This window comes from Lonchura striata, chromosome 2 (genome assembly GCF_050655825.1).
Source record: "Lonchura striata isolate lonStrDom1 chromosome 2, ASM5065582v1, whole genome shotgun sequence".
NCBI lineage: Eukaryota > Metazoa > Chordata > Aves > Passeriformes > Estrildidae > Lonchura > Lonchura striata.
Window position 1 is genome coordinate 1,314,142 of NC_140704.1, and position 13,421 is coordinate 1,327,562.

At 57.6% G+C, this 13,421-nt stretch overlaps 1 protein-coding gene across 1 annotated transcript in view; it reads right to left on the reverse strand.

Moving 5' to 3' along the window:
* The window catches only part of NBEAL2 (neurobeachin like 2), a 35,908-nt gene that overhangs the window by 10,488 nt on the left and 11,999 nt on the right, over window positions 1-13,421 (reverse strand). The window contains exons 5-29 of the mRNA XM_085562018.1: window positions 12,430-12,788; window positions 12,274-12,356; window positions 10,728-10,813; window positions 9,519-9,804; window positions 8,738-8,844; window positions 7,795-7,872; window positions 7,622-7,705; window positions 7,396-7,494; window positions 6,003-6,574; window positions 5,782-5,914; window positions 5,582-5,701; window positions 5,170-5,500; window positions 4,990-5,072; window positions 4,787-4,879; window positions 4,335-4,506; window positions 3,784-3,917; window positions 3,543-3,702; window positions 3,367-3,469; window positions 2,868-3,012; window positions 2,594-2,752; window positions 2,350-2,509; window positions 2,123-2,208; window positions 1,196-1,855; window positions 946-1,124; window positions 715-874 (exon numbers count right to left, since the gene is read on the reverse strand). Of these exons, the coding sequence (XP_085418144.1) occupies window positions 715-874; window positions 946-1,124; window positions 1,196-1,855; window positions 2,123-2,208; window positions 2,350-2,509; window positions 2,594-2,752; window positions 2,868-3,012; window positions 3,367-3,469; window positions 3,543-3,702; window positions 3,784-3,917; window positions 4,335-4,506; window positions 4,787-4,879; window positions 4,990-5,072; window positions 5,170-5,500; window positions 5,582-5,701; window positions 5,782-5,914; window positions 6,003-6,574; window positions 7,396-7,494; window positions 7,622-7,705; window positions 7,795-7,872; window positions 8,738-8,844; window positions 9,519-9,804; window positions 10,728-10,813; window positions 12,274-12,356; window positions 12,430-12,788 (4,632 nt within the window). The remainder of the gene's footprint in view (window positions 1-714; window positions 875-945; window positions 1,125-1,195; window positions 1,856-2,122; window positions 2,209-2,349; window positions 2,510-2,593; window positions 2,753-2,867; window positions 3,013-3,366; window positions 3,470-3,542; window positions 3,703-3,783; window positions 3,918-4,334; window positions 4,507-4,786; window positions 4,880-4,989; window positions 5,073-5,169; window positions 5,501-5,581; window positions 5,702-5,781; window positions 5,915-6,002; window positions 6,575-7,395; window positions 7,495-7,621; window positions 7,706-7,794; window positions 7,873-8,737; window positions 8,845-9,518; window positions 9,805-10,727; window positions 10,814-12,273; window positions 12,357-12,429; window positions 12,789-13,421) is intronic.

Below are 13,421 nucleotides of genomic sequence, written 5' to 3' on the forward strand. Positions count from 1 at the left end.
CGGCCCCATCTCCCAGCCCTCCTCGGATTCGGATTGGGGTTTAGGATTAGGGTAGAACCCAACTCGTGGCGAACTAGTCTGGGCTTGGCATGAGGTTGGGGCTCAGGATTTACGGTCAGGGGTCAGGATTAGGGCTGGAGTTAGGGTTGAGCTGCGGGACAAAGGTATAGCAGTAAAGTTTAGGATGTGGGAAGTACTCCTAATCCTAACAGAGATTACAGGCTGTGAGTTAAGGTTAGGGTTTTGCATTTAAAGAGTTAGGATTAAGATTAGGATTAAAATTAAGGATTGGGTTTTATGACAAAGATGTGGCGTTAAGGTTTAGGATCATGATTCAGGAGGAACAGTTACACTTAAAGTTTATGAGTTAGTCTTAGGGTTTAGGTTCAGAGTTTAAGAGTATAAAAGGTTGCATTTATGCTAAAGGTTTAAGATTAAAGTTTAGGATTAGGGGTTAGGATTAAGGTTTAAGGATTAAGATTACAAATAAGGCACAGGTTATTTCCTAAAATTAAGATTAGGCTTTGATTTAAATCTAGGATTGAGGCTGAAGTTATTTCCCAAGGTAAGGATTAGGCTTGGACTTCAATTTAAACATAAATCTGAGGTTATGTTCAAGTCCTGCAGGCGGGGCTGCTTTCAGGGCCAGGGCCGTGTTTAGGGATTAGCAGAGCTGCGGCTGGGGATCAGGAATCCCTGCTCACTCCCACCCACCTTCTCGCTCCACAGCGCCTGGTTGTTGTGTCCCTCGGAGAAGAGGAAATCCTGGAGCAGCCGCAGCAGCTTCAGGGCGTTGTGGCTGAGCCCGGGCAGCGTGGCCGGGCCCGACTCCTTCAGGTCCGTCAGCGCCGACTCCAGCATCATCTCCAGCAGGCTGTGGGACAGCAGCGGCTCCGGAGGTGCCCATCCCTCGGGACGCACCCCCGGGACGCGGGCGAGCCTCACCTGCGCTTGATCTCGTCCGGGGGCCGCACCAGCTCGCAGGCCGTGCCCAGCTTGGTGAGCACGGAGAAGACCTGGCCGCGCTCCCTCCAGGCCGCCTCGTCGCAGCCCTCGACCCCGCGCCACGTCACCGAGAAGATGATGTTGGTCAGGAGGTTGCACAGCTCCTCCTCGGGGGTTTGCTGCCGGCGGAGAGGAAGGTGAGAGGCGCCCGCAGCGCCCAGGGTGGTGGGGATGAGGGTTTGGGGCTCACCTGGGGGTTGCTGGTGTTGGAGACGTTGTCGCTGGGCAGCGCGTCCTGGTAGCTGCTCTCATCCAGGACGTTGGACAGGCTGGAGCTCTTGCGCGCTCGCATTCCCGGGAAGGGCTTGAAGCTCTCCAGGGGCGAGGGGGTGCCGGGGCCGCTGGCCGGGGTCTGGGTGCCGCTCTCGGCCGTGGCCATGGAGCTGGTGCTGGCCAGGTCCAGCCCCAGGTCGAAGGGCGAGGTGGAGAAGGGGGACAGCGGGTGGTAGACGCCGTCGAAGGCGGGACCGTCCCCGGGGTTGGAGGACGAGCGGCTGGCCCGGTCCGAGGAGTCGAAGGACTTGAAGTTGTAGGAGTGGAAGGACTTGGTGCGGCCGCTCGGGGAGATGGAGTGGTCGGAGAAGCCCTCGGAGAGCTCCTGGTCCGAGGCCTCGTATCCCAGCGGGAGGAAGACATCGAGCTCCTGGAGCTCAGCGGGCGGCGGGCTCATCCCGTCCTTGCCGGAGGGCTCGGACAGGCGCAGCGGCTCCGGGCAGCCCGCGGTGCTCCGGCCGCGCTGGCGGCACTCGTAGGACTCCTTCACGTAGAGCTTGGTGAGCGTGTCCTGCCAGCCGGCCAGCCTGGCCAGCTGCTTCACCAGGTCCTGCTGCGCATAGATCAGGTGGAAGAGCTGCAGGAGAAGGGAAAGGAGAAGGAGAAGGAAGGACACTGGATGCTGCTGCTCCAGCTCTTGAGGGATGGATCCATCCCAGGAACGGGAGCACCCCACATCCTCCAAAATCGTCGTGGGGTGCTGGAGCTGCACCGTTCCCATGCTGGCAGATGTGTGTCACCACCATCCCCACGGCCACCGCTTTTGGGCACAGCTGGGTGTCCAAGGAGCTCAACCCGGGGGTGACACCTTTGTCACCTCCCATTGTGGCCCGGCCCCGCTCACCTTGCGGCAGATGTCGAGTCGGATGCTCAGCTCAGCCCGGTGGGACAGGTACACCACGGCCACCAGGTCCTTGTAGTTGGGAGGGTCTGTGGACAAAGAGTCAGCACAGTGGTGGGACCCTTCCCGCTGTCCCCAAAAGCCACCAAAGACTCAGCCCGGCTGAGCCTTGTGGGAAGCCACCAGTGATGATCCCATGGCACGCGGCTGGCGTGGCTGGCACACGGTACCTGCCCCCAGGACCTGCTCCGAGAGGCAGCGGAAGAGCAGCATGGAGCCGGGAATGTCGCTGAGGTAGGAGATGAGCCCGTGGTACCCGATGTCCTTCAGCTTCAGGCGGCTCTTGCTGCGCTCAGGGACCTTCTCGTACTTCAGCATCTTGTAGAGGACCTGGTGGGACAGCGAGAAGAGGCCACCTGGCTGTGACATCCCTTCTGGGGGCAGGAGGCGGTGGGCGCTGGGGACCTGCCCTACCTTGAAGACCCTTTCCCTCACTTCATCCGAGAACCTCTTCTGCACCAGCAGGGAAAAGAGCAGCTCCACATGGCCCGGCTCGAAGAGGAAGGTGAAGAGCTGCTCCTGGGCTGGGGAGCCCTTCAGCAGGCTGTGGATCACCTCCAGTGCTCCACAGACCTGCAGGACACCAGCATGGTTGTCCACTGCCCTCCGAGTGCCCCACCAGGATCTCATGGCTTCTCCCCAGCCCATGATTCGGGGTTTGGGGACCACAGCGTGGCCGGTGACACACCTGCTGCTCGTCCTGTGCCCCTGCCAGGTAGTTCAGCAAGCTCTGCATCTCCTCCCCGGAGAAGCTCCTGCAGAAGAAATCCTTCACCAGGCTGAAAAGGGACGTCTGCACCGTCCTGACGTCATCGGTGGCCGTGGTCTTCTCCCTGGAGGTGTTGACCGACAGAAATGCGTGGGGATGTGTCCCTCGTCATCCACCACCATCGCCAGCATCATCCCAAATCCCAACACAAAGCCTGAGGAGCTCCAGGGATCTTCTACCCCGGGACATGTCCACCCCACACATTTGGGCCTGCTCATTGCAGAAGCCACCTCACTCCTGGCGGCTGCCGGGGGTGGATTTTGGAGCCGGGCGCCGGCTCAGGGATGGGACATGGCAGGTCCTGCACCCACCACAACGCTCCCACCCCACAAAAATGGTGTTTAGCCAAACCACAGCTCCCGGCTCCCAATCCCACCCCGTCAGCATTCCGGGATTCCGGCCCCGCGCGGCAGCTGACCCGTAGTAGGTCCGGATGGAGTCCAGGATGAACTGCACCCCGTACTTCTTGCGGATGCGCTGCTTGTGGTCCTTGACCACGCTGGCCAGGTACTGGATGTGACCTGCAGGGAGAAGGTGTGAGGAGCCCAGGGAGGCCGGGTGGGATGGACATTCCCAGGCGATCCCTGCTCCCACCTAAGCGCACGGCGAAGTCGCTGTTGCTCCAGATGCGGAAGTCGAAGAGGAGGTGCTGGTAGAGGAGGTGCAGCAGGAGCCCGCTGCCCTCGGAAGCCACCTGCTCCATGAGGATCTGCGAGGCCATCAAGGCGCTCATGTCCAGTAGCGTGCCAGGGACCTGCCACGGGGGACAGGGGACACTTCCAGCCCCTTGGGAACGGCAAGGACGGCGGACTGGGGTTTTGGGAGCCTCCCCCACCTTGTGCAGCAGCGCTCCGATGATGGCCGGGCCGTGGCACTGCACCAGGCTCTCCTGGTTCACGGCGTGGTTCCGCAGGAAGTTCTTCACCAGCAGCAGGAAGGCGGCCACGCTGTTCCTCTCCAGCCTGCTCTCTGCAGGGCACCGGGACCCGTGAGCCCCAGGGCCCACCCAAACCCCTTCCTGGAGATCCCACGCAGTTGTCTCTCCGAACTTTTCGCCCTGTTCTCCTGTTTTCTCCAGATTTAAGGAGATGGAAGCCTCTGGTGCTTTGAGCTTGGGAATGAGCAGCTGGGTACTGGGAGAAAGCACGTTCCACCCACGCCAAAGGTTCCTGGAGCCACCCTCGCCGTCCCAGGACCGTTTGTTTGTGACTAATTGGGTCATAGCAACATCTAAAGTGGTTCCTCCATTGCCCCGTAACTCCTGGAGCCTCAGGCAAGACTTCTCCTGCCCGTGGTGGACACCTGCCAGGTCCAGGAACCCCCCTGTGGTCACCTCCAGCCACCCAAGCAGGACAGCTCCTGCTTCACATCCCCTGAACTCCTCACCCGAGGACTTCCCCAGCGGGATGAGCATGCCCTGGGCGTTCCTGGAGGATGTCAGCTCCGGCCCCACCAGGTCGTTGGTCTCCTGCTCATCCTCGGGCTCCTCCGTCTTGGACACCACTTGCTCGAGCAGGGGCAGGAGCACCCCCATCCCACCCACGCAGTTGACCACGTCCTGGGGGAGGGAGGGGAGAGGCTTTGCTGGGTGGTGACAGCAGTGTGGAGGAGAAGATCCATGGCACCTGGGCTCCCCAAAAGTCACCTGGTCCCCTGCACCACCCACGGTGGATGATGAGGACCCACGGGACAGATGGGTCACGGTGGACCCAATACCACGGGCAGAGTCCCTGCGGTGTCCAGGGGACCTGTGAGGGTCCTGCCCTGGGACTGTGCCCCAGGAGGGATCCCCTGGCTCCAGGCCATGGGGTGGACAGGTCACCCCGTGCTCAGCCTACCTTGATGTCCCAGTTGACCACCTTGTGTCCCGTCAGCCTCCCGTCCAATCCGTGGCTGGGAGAGAGGTCCAAGCAGATGTTGTTCCTGCAGGCCTGGAAAAGAACACCATGGGAGCATCCTCATCCTCCTGGACGTGTCCCTGGTGGCACAGGGTCCACCAGCCCTGTCCCTGTCCCCAGGGGGGTGGGACAGCTCTCCTCACCTGGGGGGTGTAGTACAGCAAGAGTTTACTGCTGAGCTCCACCGAGTCACCTTCCAGTGTGAACGGGGATGTGACATTTGGTCCTGGGGGAGAGGACTGGGATGAGCTGGGACCTGGTGGAGGAGACCCTGGCCACCACCAGCACCCTGGGGACATCCTGCACGTCCCAGCCTGACACACCTGCACAGAAGAGAGCCTTGACCTGGGCTTGCTGCAGAGCCTCGCAGAAGATGGCCACGGAGCCCAGGTGACCCTCCAGCGAGGTGGGGCTGCCCCACTCCGTGTCCTGGCTTCCGGCTGCCGTGGTGGCCACCACCCCCTCCGTGGGCAGCTGGGTGGGGGTCCAGGAGTGGGGACCGAGGGTGGCGGGGACAGACTGGGAGCGTCCCAGCACAGGGTGCTGGGTGAAGACCAGCTCCGGCCCGTGCGGTGCCGGCGGGTGGCTGGCAGCGGTGGCGGCCGTCGTGGTGGTCCGGTGGCCCGCGGAGCCGATGCAGCAGGAGGTGAAGGACTGGGAGGGAGAAGGGATCCCACTGAGCCCCCAGCGAGGCCACGCAGAAGGGTCTGGCTGGGCGCTGGGAGGATCCCCCACCTCGTGGAGGGAGGGGAAGCGGAGCTGCGCCGTTTTCCGCAGGTGTCCGTCGGCGTAGATGCTGACGATGTTCTGGCCGAAGGGCCGGCGGCCGGCAACGTGGACGATGTCAACGCAGTGCTGGGGTGGGACAGAGAGGGACATCAGGACATTGCGGTGTCCCTGATGGGAACAGGGGCGGGGATGGGGATGATCCCCACCCAGGCAGAGTTGTTGAAGGCAAACTCGGGCAGTGCCACTGTCATGTAGTCCTTCTTGGTGCACACGGCCACCACCAGCACGCCGCCCGCCGTGAAGAACGCCTCAAAGCCCGTCCCGCCCGCCGTGAAGAAGCTGGTGGAGAAAACCATGGAGAAAACCACGGTGGGGATGGTGCTGCTGCCCTTCCCCACCCTCACCTTGCCCCTCCAGCGAGCATCACCTGTAGAGCTGCCTCCTCTTCGGCCTCGCCAGCGGCTCCGGCTCCTCCTCGCTCAGGCACAGCCAGGCGTGGAAGGCGAAGGCGCCGCCGGGCCACTTCTGGATGGTGGGCACCATGATCCCGGCCATGCCGGGGCTCAGGTCGAAGCTCTGCAGCGCCCGCGGAGGCCCCTCGCCCCTGGCCATGCCGGACAGCGCCCGGATGACCGGAGCCACGTAGGGGTGCGGCCCCCGGCCCCGCTCGCGCCGCAGCAGCCGCAGGAGCTGCCGCAGCTCCCCGGGCCGGATGGAGAGGCTGCCCAAGGAGCGCAGCAGCTCCAGCAGGTTTTGGGAGCAGGCGCTGGGAAGCGCCGGCTCGGTGGCCAGGGCGCCCAGCAGGGAGCCCACCATGCCCGCCTTGACGCAGGTGAGGCGGCTGGGCAGGGAGGCCTCGCAGAGCCGCCGCAGCCACGCCGACAGGAACACCTGGAGATCCCGGCATTCCAGCGCCGGCAGCCAGGCCAGCAGGATCAGCAGGGGCTGCTCGTTGCGGATGGGACGCACCGGGAAGGAGCTGTGGTCACCCTCCACTGCCTGCAGGGACACGAGAGGGGGTTGGTGCAGCTCCAGTGCTTGGAGAGGGATGGATCCATCCCAGACCGCCCTGGGCTGGTGGCAGAGACCTTGCGTAGACCCTTGTGCATCCAGAATCTTGGAGACTCCCATGCATCCAGAATTTGGAGACCCCAGACATCAAGGGTCTTGGAGACCCTCATGGATTCAAGATCTTGGAGACCCTCGTGCATCAAATATGCCAGAGACCCTTATGCATCAATCCTTTTGGAGATCCTGTGCATGAAGAATTCTGGAGACTCCATGCATCAAGGATCTTCAGTGCCTCCATGCATCAAGGATCTTGGAGATCCTCACGGATTAAAGTCTTGGAGACTCCCACGCATTAATAGTTTTGGAGATACTGTTCATCCAGAATTTTGGACACCCCAAGCATCAAGAATCTTGGAGGCCACCACGTATCAAGGATCCTGGACGCCCTCATGCACCAAGCATTCTGAAGATTCCTGTGCATCCAGAATCTCGGAGCATTAAGAATCTCCGTGCATGAAGTGTCTTGGAGGCCTCCACGAATCAAGGATCTCGGAGACCCTCATGCATGAAGCACCCTGGAGACCCTCCTGTGCACAGCAGTACCAGAATGAGCAGTTCCACATCCGAAAGGCTCAGAACTCCCAAACCCAAGCACAACTCCGAGTGAAAGACGGACCTGGGACCCCTCGGAAGCTGCTGAGAAACCAGCAGAGTGGAGAGGATGGCGGGCTCAGAACGGGGCCTGAGATCCACAGGAACGCCCAGTGCCGAGAGTTTTGCCCAGAATCAGGAAAAGTGGGAATGCTCACCATGTTGAGGAGCTCCTGGAGCAGACGCTGGGTGGGCTGACCCTGGCTCCTCAGCACCTCGTAGAGGTGGGCGTAGCCGATGCGCTCCTTGAACACCTCCTTGAAGCACAGGGACAGTGGAATCCCAGATGAGCCCCACCTCGGGTTAAGCCACCTCAACCCGGGTAAAACTACCCAAATCCCTCTGGTTTTGGGGTGTCCTCCTCAGGGGAGGCCCCCTGCCCACCTTGGCTGACGGCGAGTTGCTCATGATGGCCGTGAGCACCCCGAGGGCGTGGACAGCGATGGTGTCGGAGCTGCTGGCGTTGACCTACGGGGAACACGGGAATGCGGGAGCTGCCGGGACATGGGAATGGGGGGACACGGCCCACCAGGGGTGGTGGTTGGGTTATGGGGTACCTGCTGGAGTCCATCCCCGTTCCACGTGGGAACCTCGTCCCGGGCTTCACCCGCCTCCCGCGAGCCGCCGAGGTAGAGCTGTGGGACACGGGGTGGACATGGGACACAGGGAAGGGGTTCTGGAGGGTCCCCACGCCATGGATGTGCGTGGGGTGAGGATGGAGATGGAGATGAAGGTGCCCAGCCCTGGTGTCACCAAATGCCTGTCCCAGGGTCATTTAAAGAGGAAATGAGGGAGGGAGGGAGGGAAGGAATGAAGGAGAGGGAGATGGATGGAGATGAGGGAAATGGATGGATGGAGATGAGGGAGATGGATGGATGGAGATGAGGGAGAGGGATGGATGGAGATGAGGGAGAGGGATGGATGGAGATGAGGGAGATGGATGGATGGAGATGAGGGAGAGGGATGGAGATGAGGGAGAGGGATGGATGGAGATGAGGGAGAGGGATGGAGATGAGGGAGATGGATGGATGGAGATGAGGGAAATGGATGGATGGAGATGAGGGAGATGGATGGATGGAGATGAGGGAGAGGGATGGATGGAGATGAGGGAGATGGATGGATGGGGATGAGGGAGATGGATGGAGATGAGGGAGAGGGATGGAGATGAGGGAGAGGGATGGATGGAGATGAGGGAGAGGAATGGATGGGGATGAGGGAGATGGATGGATGGAGATGAGGGAGATGGATGGAGATGAGGGAGAGGGATGGAGATGAGGGAGAGGGATGGAGATGAGGGAGAGGGAGATGGGGGCATTTAAACTTGGTGTCACCTATCTCAGGTTTGTCTGGCATCAGGAAGGTGACGAAGTTGGAAATGAGGATAGGGATGAAGATGGTGATAAGGACAGGAGATGGAGATGAGAATGGGGATGAAGATGGTGATGAGGATGGAGATGACGCTGGAGATCGGGACGGGGACACTGAGGCACCACCCTGTACCTTGCTGTTCTGGAGCAGGCGGATGATGTGCTCGAAGCAGTTGTTGCTGAGGAACACAGCCTGGAGCACCGGCCGGTCCTGGCAGCTCAGCATGGCCGGGATGGCGTCTACGGACAGAGCACCTGGCTCAGCCCCGCCCCATCCCATCCCATCCCGTCCCGTCCCGTCCCGTCCCATCCCCATCTCCATCTCCATCCCCATCCCATCTCATCTCCATCTCCATCCCATCCCACCCCATCCCATTTCCATCCCCATCCCATCCCATCCCCATCTCCATCCCATCCCATCCCCATCTCCATCCCAACCCCATCCCATCCCATCCCATCCCATCCCATCCCATCCCATCCCATCCCATCCCATCCCATCCCATCCCATCCCATCCCATCCCATCTCCATCCCATCTCCATCCCATCTCCATCCCCATCCCACCCCACCCCACCCCATCTCCATCCCATCTCACCCCATCCCATTTCCATCCCCATCCCATCCCACCTCACCCCATCCCATCTCCATCCCATCTCCATCTCCATCCCATCTCCATCTCCATCCCATCTCCATCTCCATCCCATCTCCATCTCATCCCCATTCCATCCCATCCCCATTCCATCCCATCTCATCTCCATCTCCATCCCATCTCCATCCCACCCCATCCCATCTCCATCCCCATCCCCATCCCATCCCATCTCCATCCCATCCCATCCCATCCCATCCCATCCCCACCCCATCCCATCCCATCCCACCCCACCCCACCTTCCCAAACCCCACCCCATTCCCAACCTACCCAACATGAGCACCCGCAGCGCGATGAGGCCGCCGGCCGCCTCGGGCTCCGGGGAGGCCGCGGGCAGGTCGGAGTTGAGCACCCTGAAATACCCGTCCAGGAGGCTCCGCAGGGACACGGGGCCGGCGCCGGGGCTGGAGCCGTGCAGGACATGCACCGCGGCCACCACGGAGCGCAGCGCCGCCTCCTGCAGCGCGGGGCACGGCGGGGCCCCGCCGCAGCGCCGCTGCAGCAGCCGCAGCAGCGCGTCCAGCGCCGCCGGCGTGATGGCCTGGAGCGCGTTGGGCTGCGGGGTGGGGAAAGCGGGAATTCCCATCCCGTTATTCCTTGAGCCCCAGCGCTGCACGTTGTACCCCGGCGCTGGGAATGGTTTTCAAGGCAATTTTGGGATTATCGATCGAATGGATTTTTAACGGCTGCGGGAATTAAAAGCCATTCCGGCTCCGAATTATTAATCCAAGGATTTTGCAGCTTCCAGCCCGGAGGTGAGTGGGTGGTGAAGCTTCAGCTTAAAAGCTTCCCATAGTGAAATTATTTAATTAATTTTAACAATTTAACGTAATAGTCCAAGAAAATAATTTAACTTAGTAATTTAATGATCATATTTAACTATTTAATAATTCAAAAATAACTTCATTCAATAATTTAATTATTTAACTTATTTACATAAATTAAATAATTTTGCTTTATTTTATTATTTCTTTTATTTCATTAGTTTCTGTTATTAATATTAATAATAATATTAATCAATTATTATTAATTAATTATTATTAATTATTATTTAATTAATATTATTTATTTTATTTCCTTAAACTTAATTATTATTAAGTTAAATTATGAATAACTTTATTTTATCTAATTGATAATTAATTATTAATTTATTTTAATTATTATTTAATTATAAATTATTTTAGTTATTTTATTATTTTATTTGTTCTACGTCATTCTTAAATTCCTAATTTAATAAGTAATTTAAATAATTTTATTTAATTTTCAACTATTTTGTTTTATTTTATTTTTTTATTTTAATACTTTAATTCTTGAATTTAATTCCTTAATTGAATGTTTCTGAGCCGATCCCACCGAATTTAAGGCTGGAATGATACACATGATTTTTAAAAGCTTTGGAAAATTCACTGGTTTAATTCCAGCCTTGGAATGAACAAAACTTTGGGGTTTATCCCTGGAATGAGGAGCTCCCATGGGTACCTTGGATCCGGAGAGGATGGCTCCAAAAAGATGGATAATCCGGAGCTGGATCATTTCCGGGAGCTGCTTCCCACCTTGGAAACTCTCTGTGAGGATGAGGAGGGACAGATTTCATCAGAGGAGCAAACAGCAAAAAAAAAACCAGCCCAAAACCAAAGAGAAAAGGGCCCCTTTCTAGCTAAAAATAAAGAAAAAAAATCATTTTTTCAGCCAAAAAATAGGGAAAAATCCCTTTCCTACCCAAATCCACCCATGGGGGTGCTGGACCCTGCTGGTGGAGGGGAGGGTGAGGATGCTCCAGGTGTTCCAGCTCTGGTTGTGCCAGGAACGGGGTTTTGGCCCCAAAAATGGGGATTTGTGCCACCCTCGGGTTCAGCTGGGGCTTACGGGCCGCAGTTTTAGGGGATTTTTGCAACGGCGCTGCCTCTAAAAGGGGATTTTGGGGCTTCCCTGATAAAAATCCCCCTTGGGGGTGGTTTTTGTGGGTTCTGCAGGTGCTGCTGGGCTTAATTCCTGCTTTGGGATCCCGTTCCTCTTCCCAGGACACGGGAGCAGGTACAGGACCCTAAATTTCTGGGGCAGGTGTAGGATAACCTGGAACGGCATCCTACATTTGCCCTGGAATCCTACAATAATCCTGACATAGGTAGAGGATAACCTGGAGCAGGTGTGGGATCCCACATTTGTGGGATAAGTACAGGATAACCTGGAGCAGGTGTGGGATCCCACATTTGTGGGATAAGTACAGGATAACCTGGAACAGGTGTGGGATAAGTCCAGGATAACCTGGAGCAGGTGTGGGATAAGTCCAGGATAACCTGGAGCAGATGTGGGATCCCACATTTGTGGGATAAGTCCAGGATAACCTGGAGCAGATGTGGGATCCCACATTTGTGGGATAAGTCCAGGATAACCTGGAGCAGATGTGGGATCCCACATTTGTGGGACAAGTCCAGGATAACCTGGAGCAGATGTGGGATCCCACATTTGTGGGATAAATCCAGGATAACCTGGAGCAGATGTGGGATAAGTCCAGGATAACCTGGAGCAGGTGTGGGATCCCATATTTGTGGGATAAATCCAGGATAACCTGGAGCAGATGCAGGATCCCACATTTGTGGGACAAGTCCAGGATAACCTGGAGCAGGTATGGGATAAATCCAGGATAACCTGGAGCAGATGTGGGATCCCATATTTGTGGGATAAATCCAGGATAACCTGGAGCAGATGCAGGATCCCATATTTGTGGGACAAGTCCAGGATAACCTGGAGCAGATGTGGGATCCCATATTTGTGGGACAAGTCCAGGATAACCTGGAGCAGGTGTGGGGTCCCACATTTGTGGGACAAGTCCAGGATAACCTGGAGCAGGTGCAGGATCCTTTAAGGTCCTTGGATCAATACCTACCCCTGAACACACCATCCCTCCCCGGATCCTACAAATATTCCCTGATCCCACCCCTGCCCCAGCACCCCCCATCCCTGGACCCTCTCCCCACTTAGGGGTCCCACACCGACCCTTCCCTTTCCCAAATCCTGCTTTTACCTTGGAAAAAGGCACCGAACTCGGGGGGCAGCGGGGCGGGCGCGAACTTGTATTTGCTCTTCTCCTTGGAGCTGATGGATTCCCTGGAAAGAGAGGGGTGAGGGGAGGGGATCCGGGACGGGGGAGGGAATTTGGGGGGCGGGGGGCGCCCCTCACCCGCTCAGCTGCCGCCGCCAGGTCTGGTAGGGGTCGAGGAAGCACTCGCAGAGGTGCAGGGCATGCAGCATCCCGTTTTCCAGCTGTGCCCGGCTCTCCAGCTGTGCCTGGCTCTCCAGCTGTGCCCCATTTTCCAGCTGTGTCCCATTTTCCGGCCGTGTCCCCTTCTCCAGCTGTGTCCCGTTTTCCAGCTGTGTCCCATTCTGCTGGCTCTCCAGCTGTGCCCCATTTTTCGGCAGTGTCCCCTTCTCCAGCTGTGCCCCGTTTTCCAGCTGTGCCCCATTCTGCTGGCTCTCCAGCTGTGTCCCCTTGTTTTCCAGCTGTGCCCGGCTCCGCTCGTCCCCCGGGATGTTCCGCAGCTGCCGGGAAAGCCGAGCTTTAATCCCTGACACGCTCCAAAAAACGGGATGCGTTTTTTTTTGGGTAGGGAACTCCTCTTTGTGGGGAGAATGGGATCATCCATCCATCCGTCCATCCGTCCATCCATCCGTCCATCCATCCATCTGTCCATCCATCCATCTATCCATCCATCATCCATCCGTCCATCCATCCATCCATCCATCCATCCATCCATCCATCCATCCATCCATCCATCCATCCATCCATCCACCAATCAATAAATGAACCAGTCAGAGCTCAGAGCAGCACAAGCTGGGATGCACTGACCAATCAGCAGCAAGAGTGACACCACCTGTAGGGCTGCTGACCAATGAGAACTCAGAGCTGCACTGACCAATCAGCACCAGGCACTACAAAGCTGTTGGCCAATCAGCACCAGAGTAGCACAAGCTATGGACTCATGAACCAATCAAATTACAGAGCAATGCAACCTGTACAGCTCTCAACCAATCAACATCAAGAGTCACACAAGCTGTGGACTCATGGACCAATCAGCATCCAGAATCACACACCCTAGAGACCTGCTGGCCAATCAAATCCCAGAGCAGCACAACTTGTAGGGCTCTCAACCAATCAGCATCCAGATTCACACA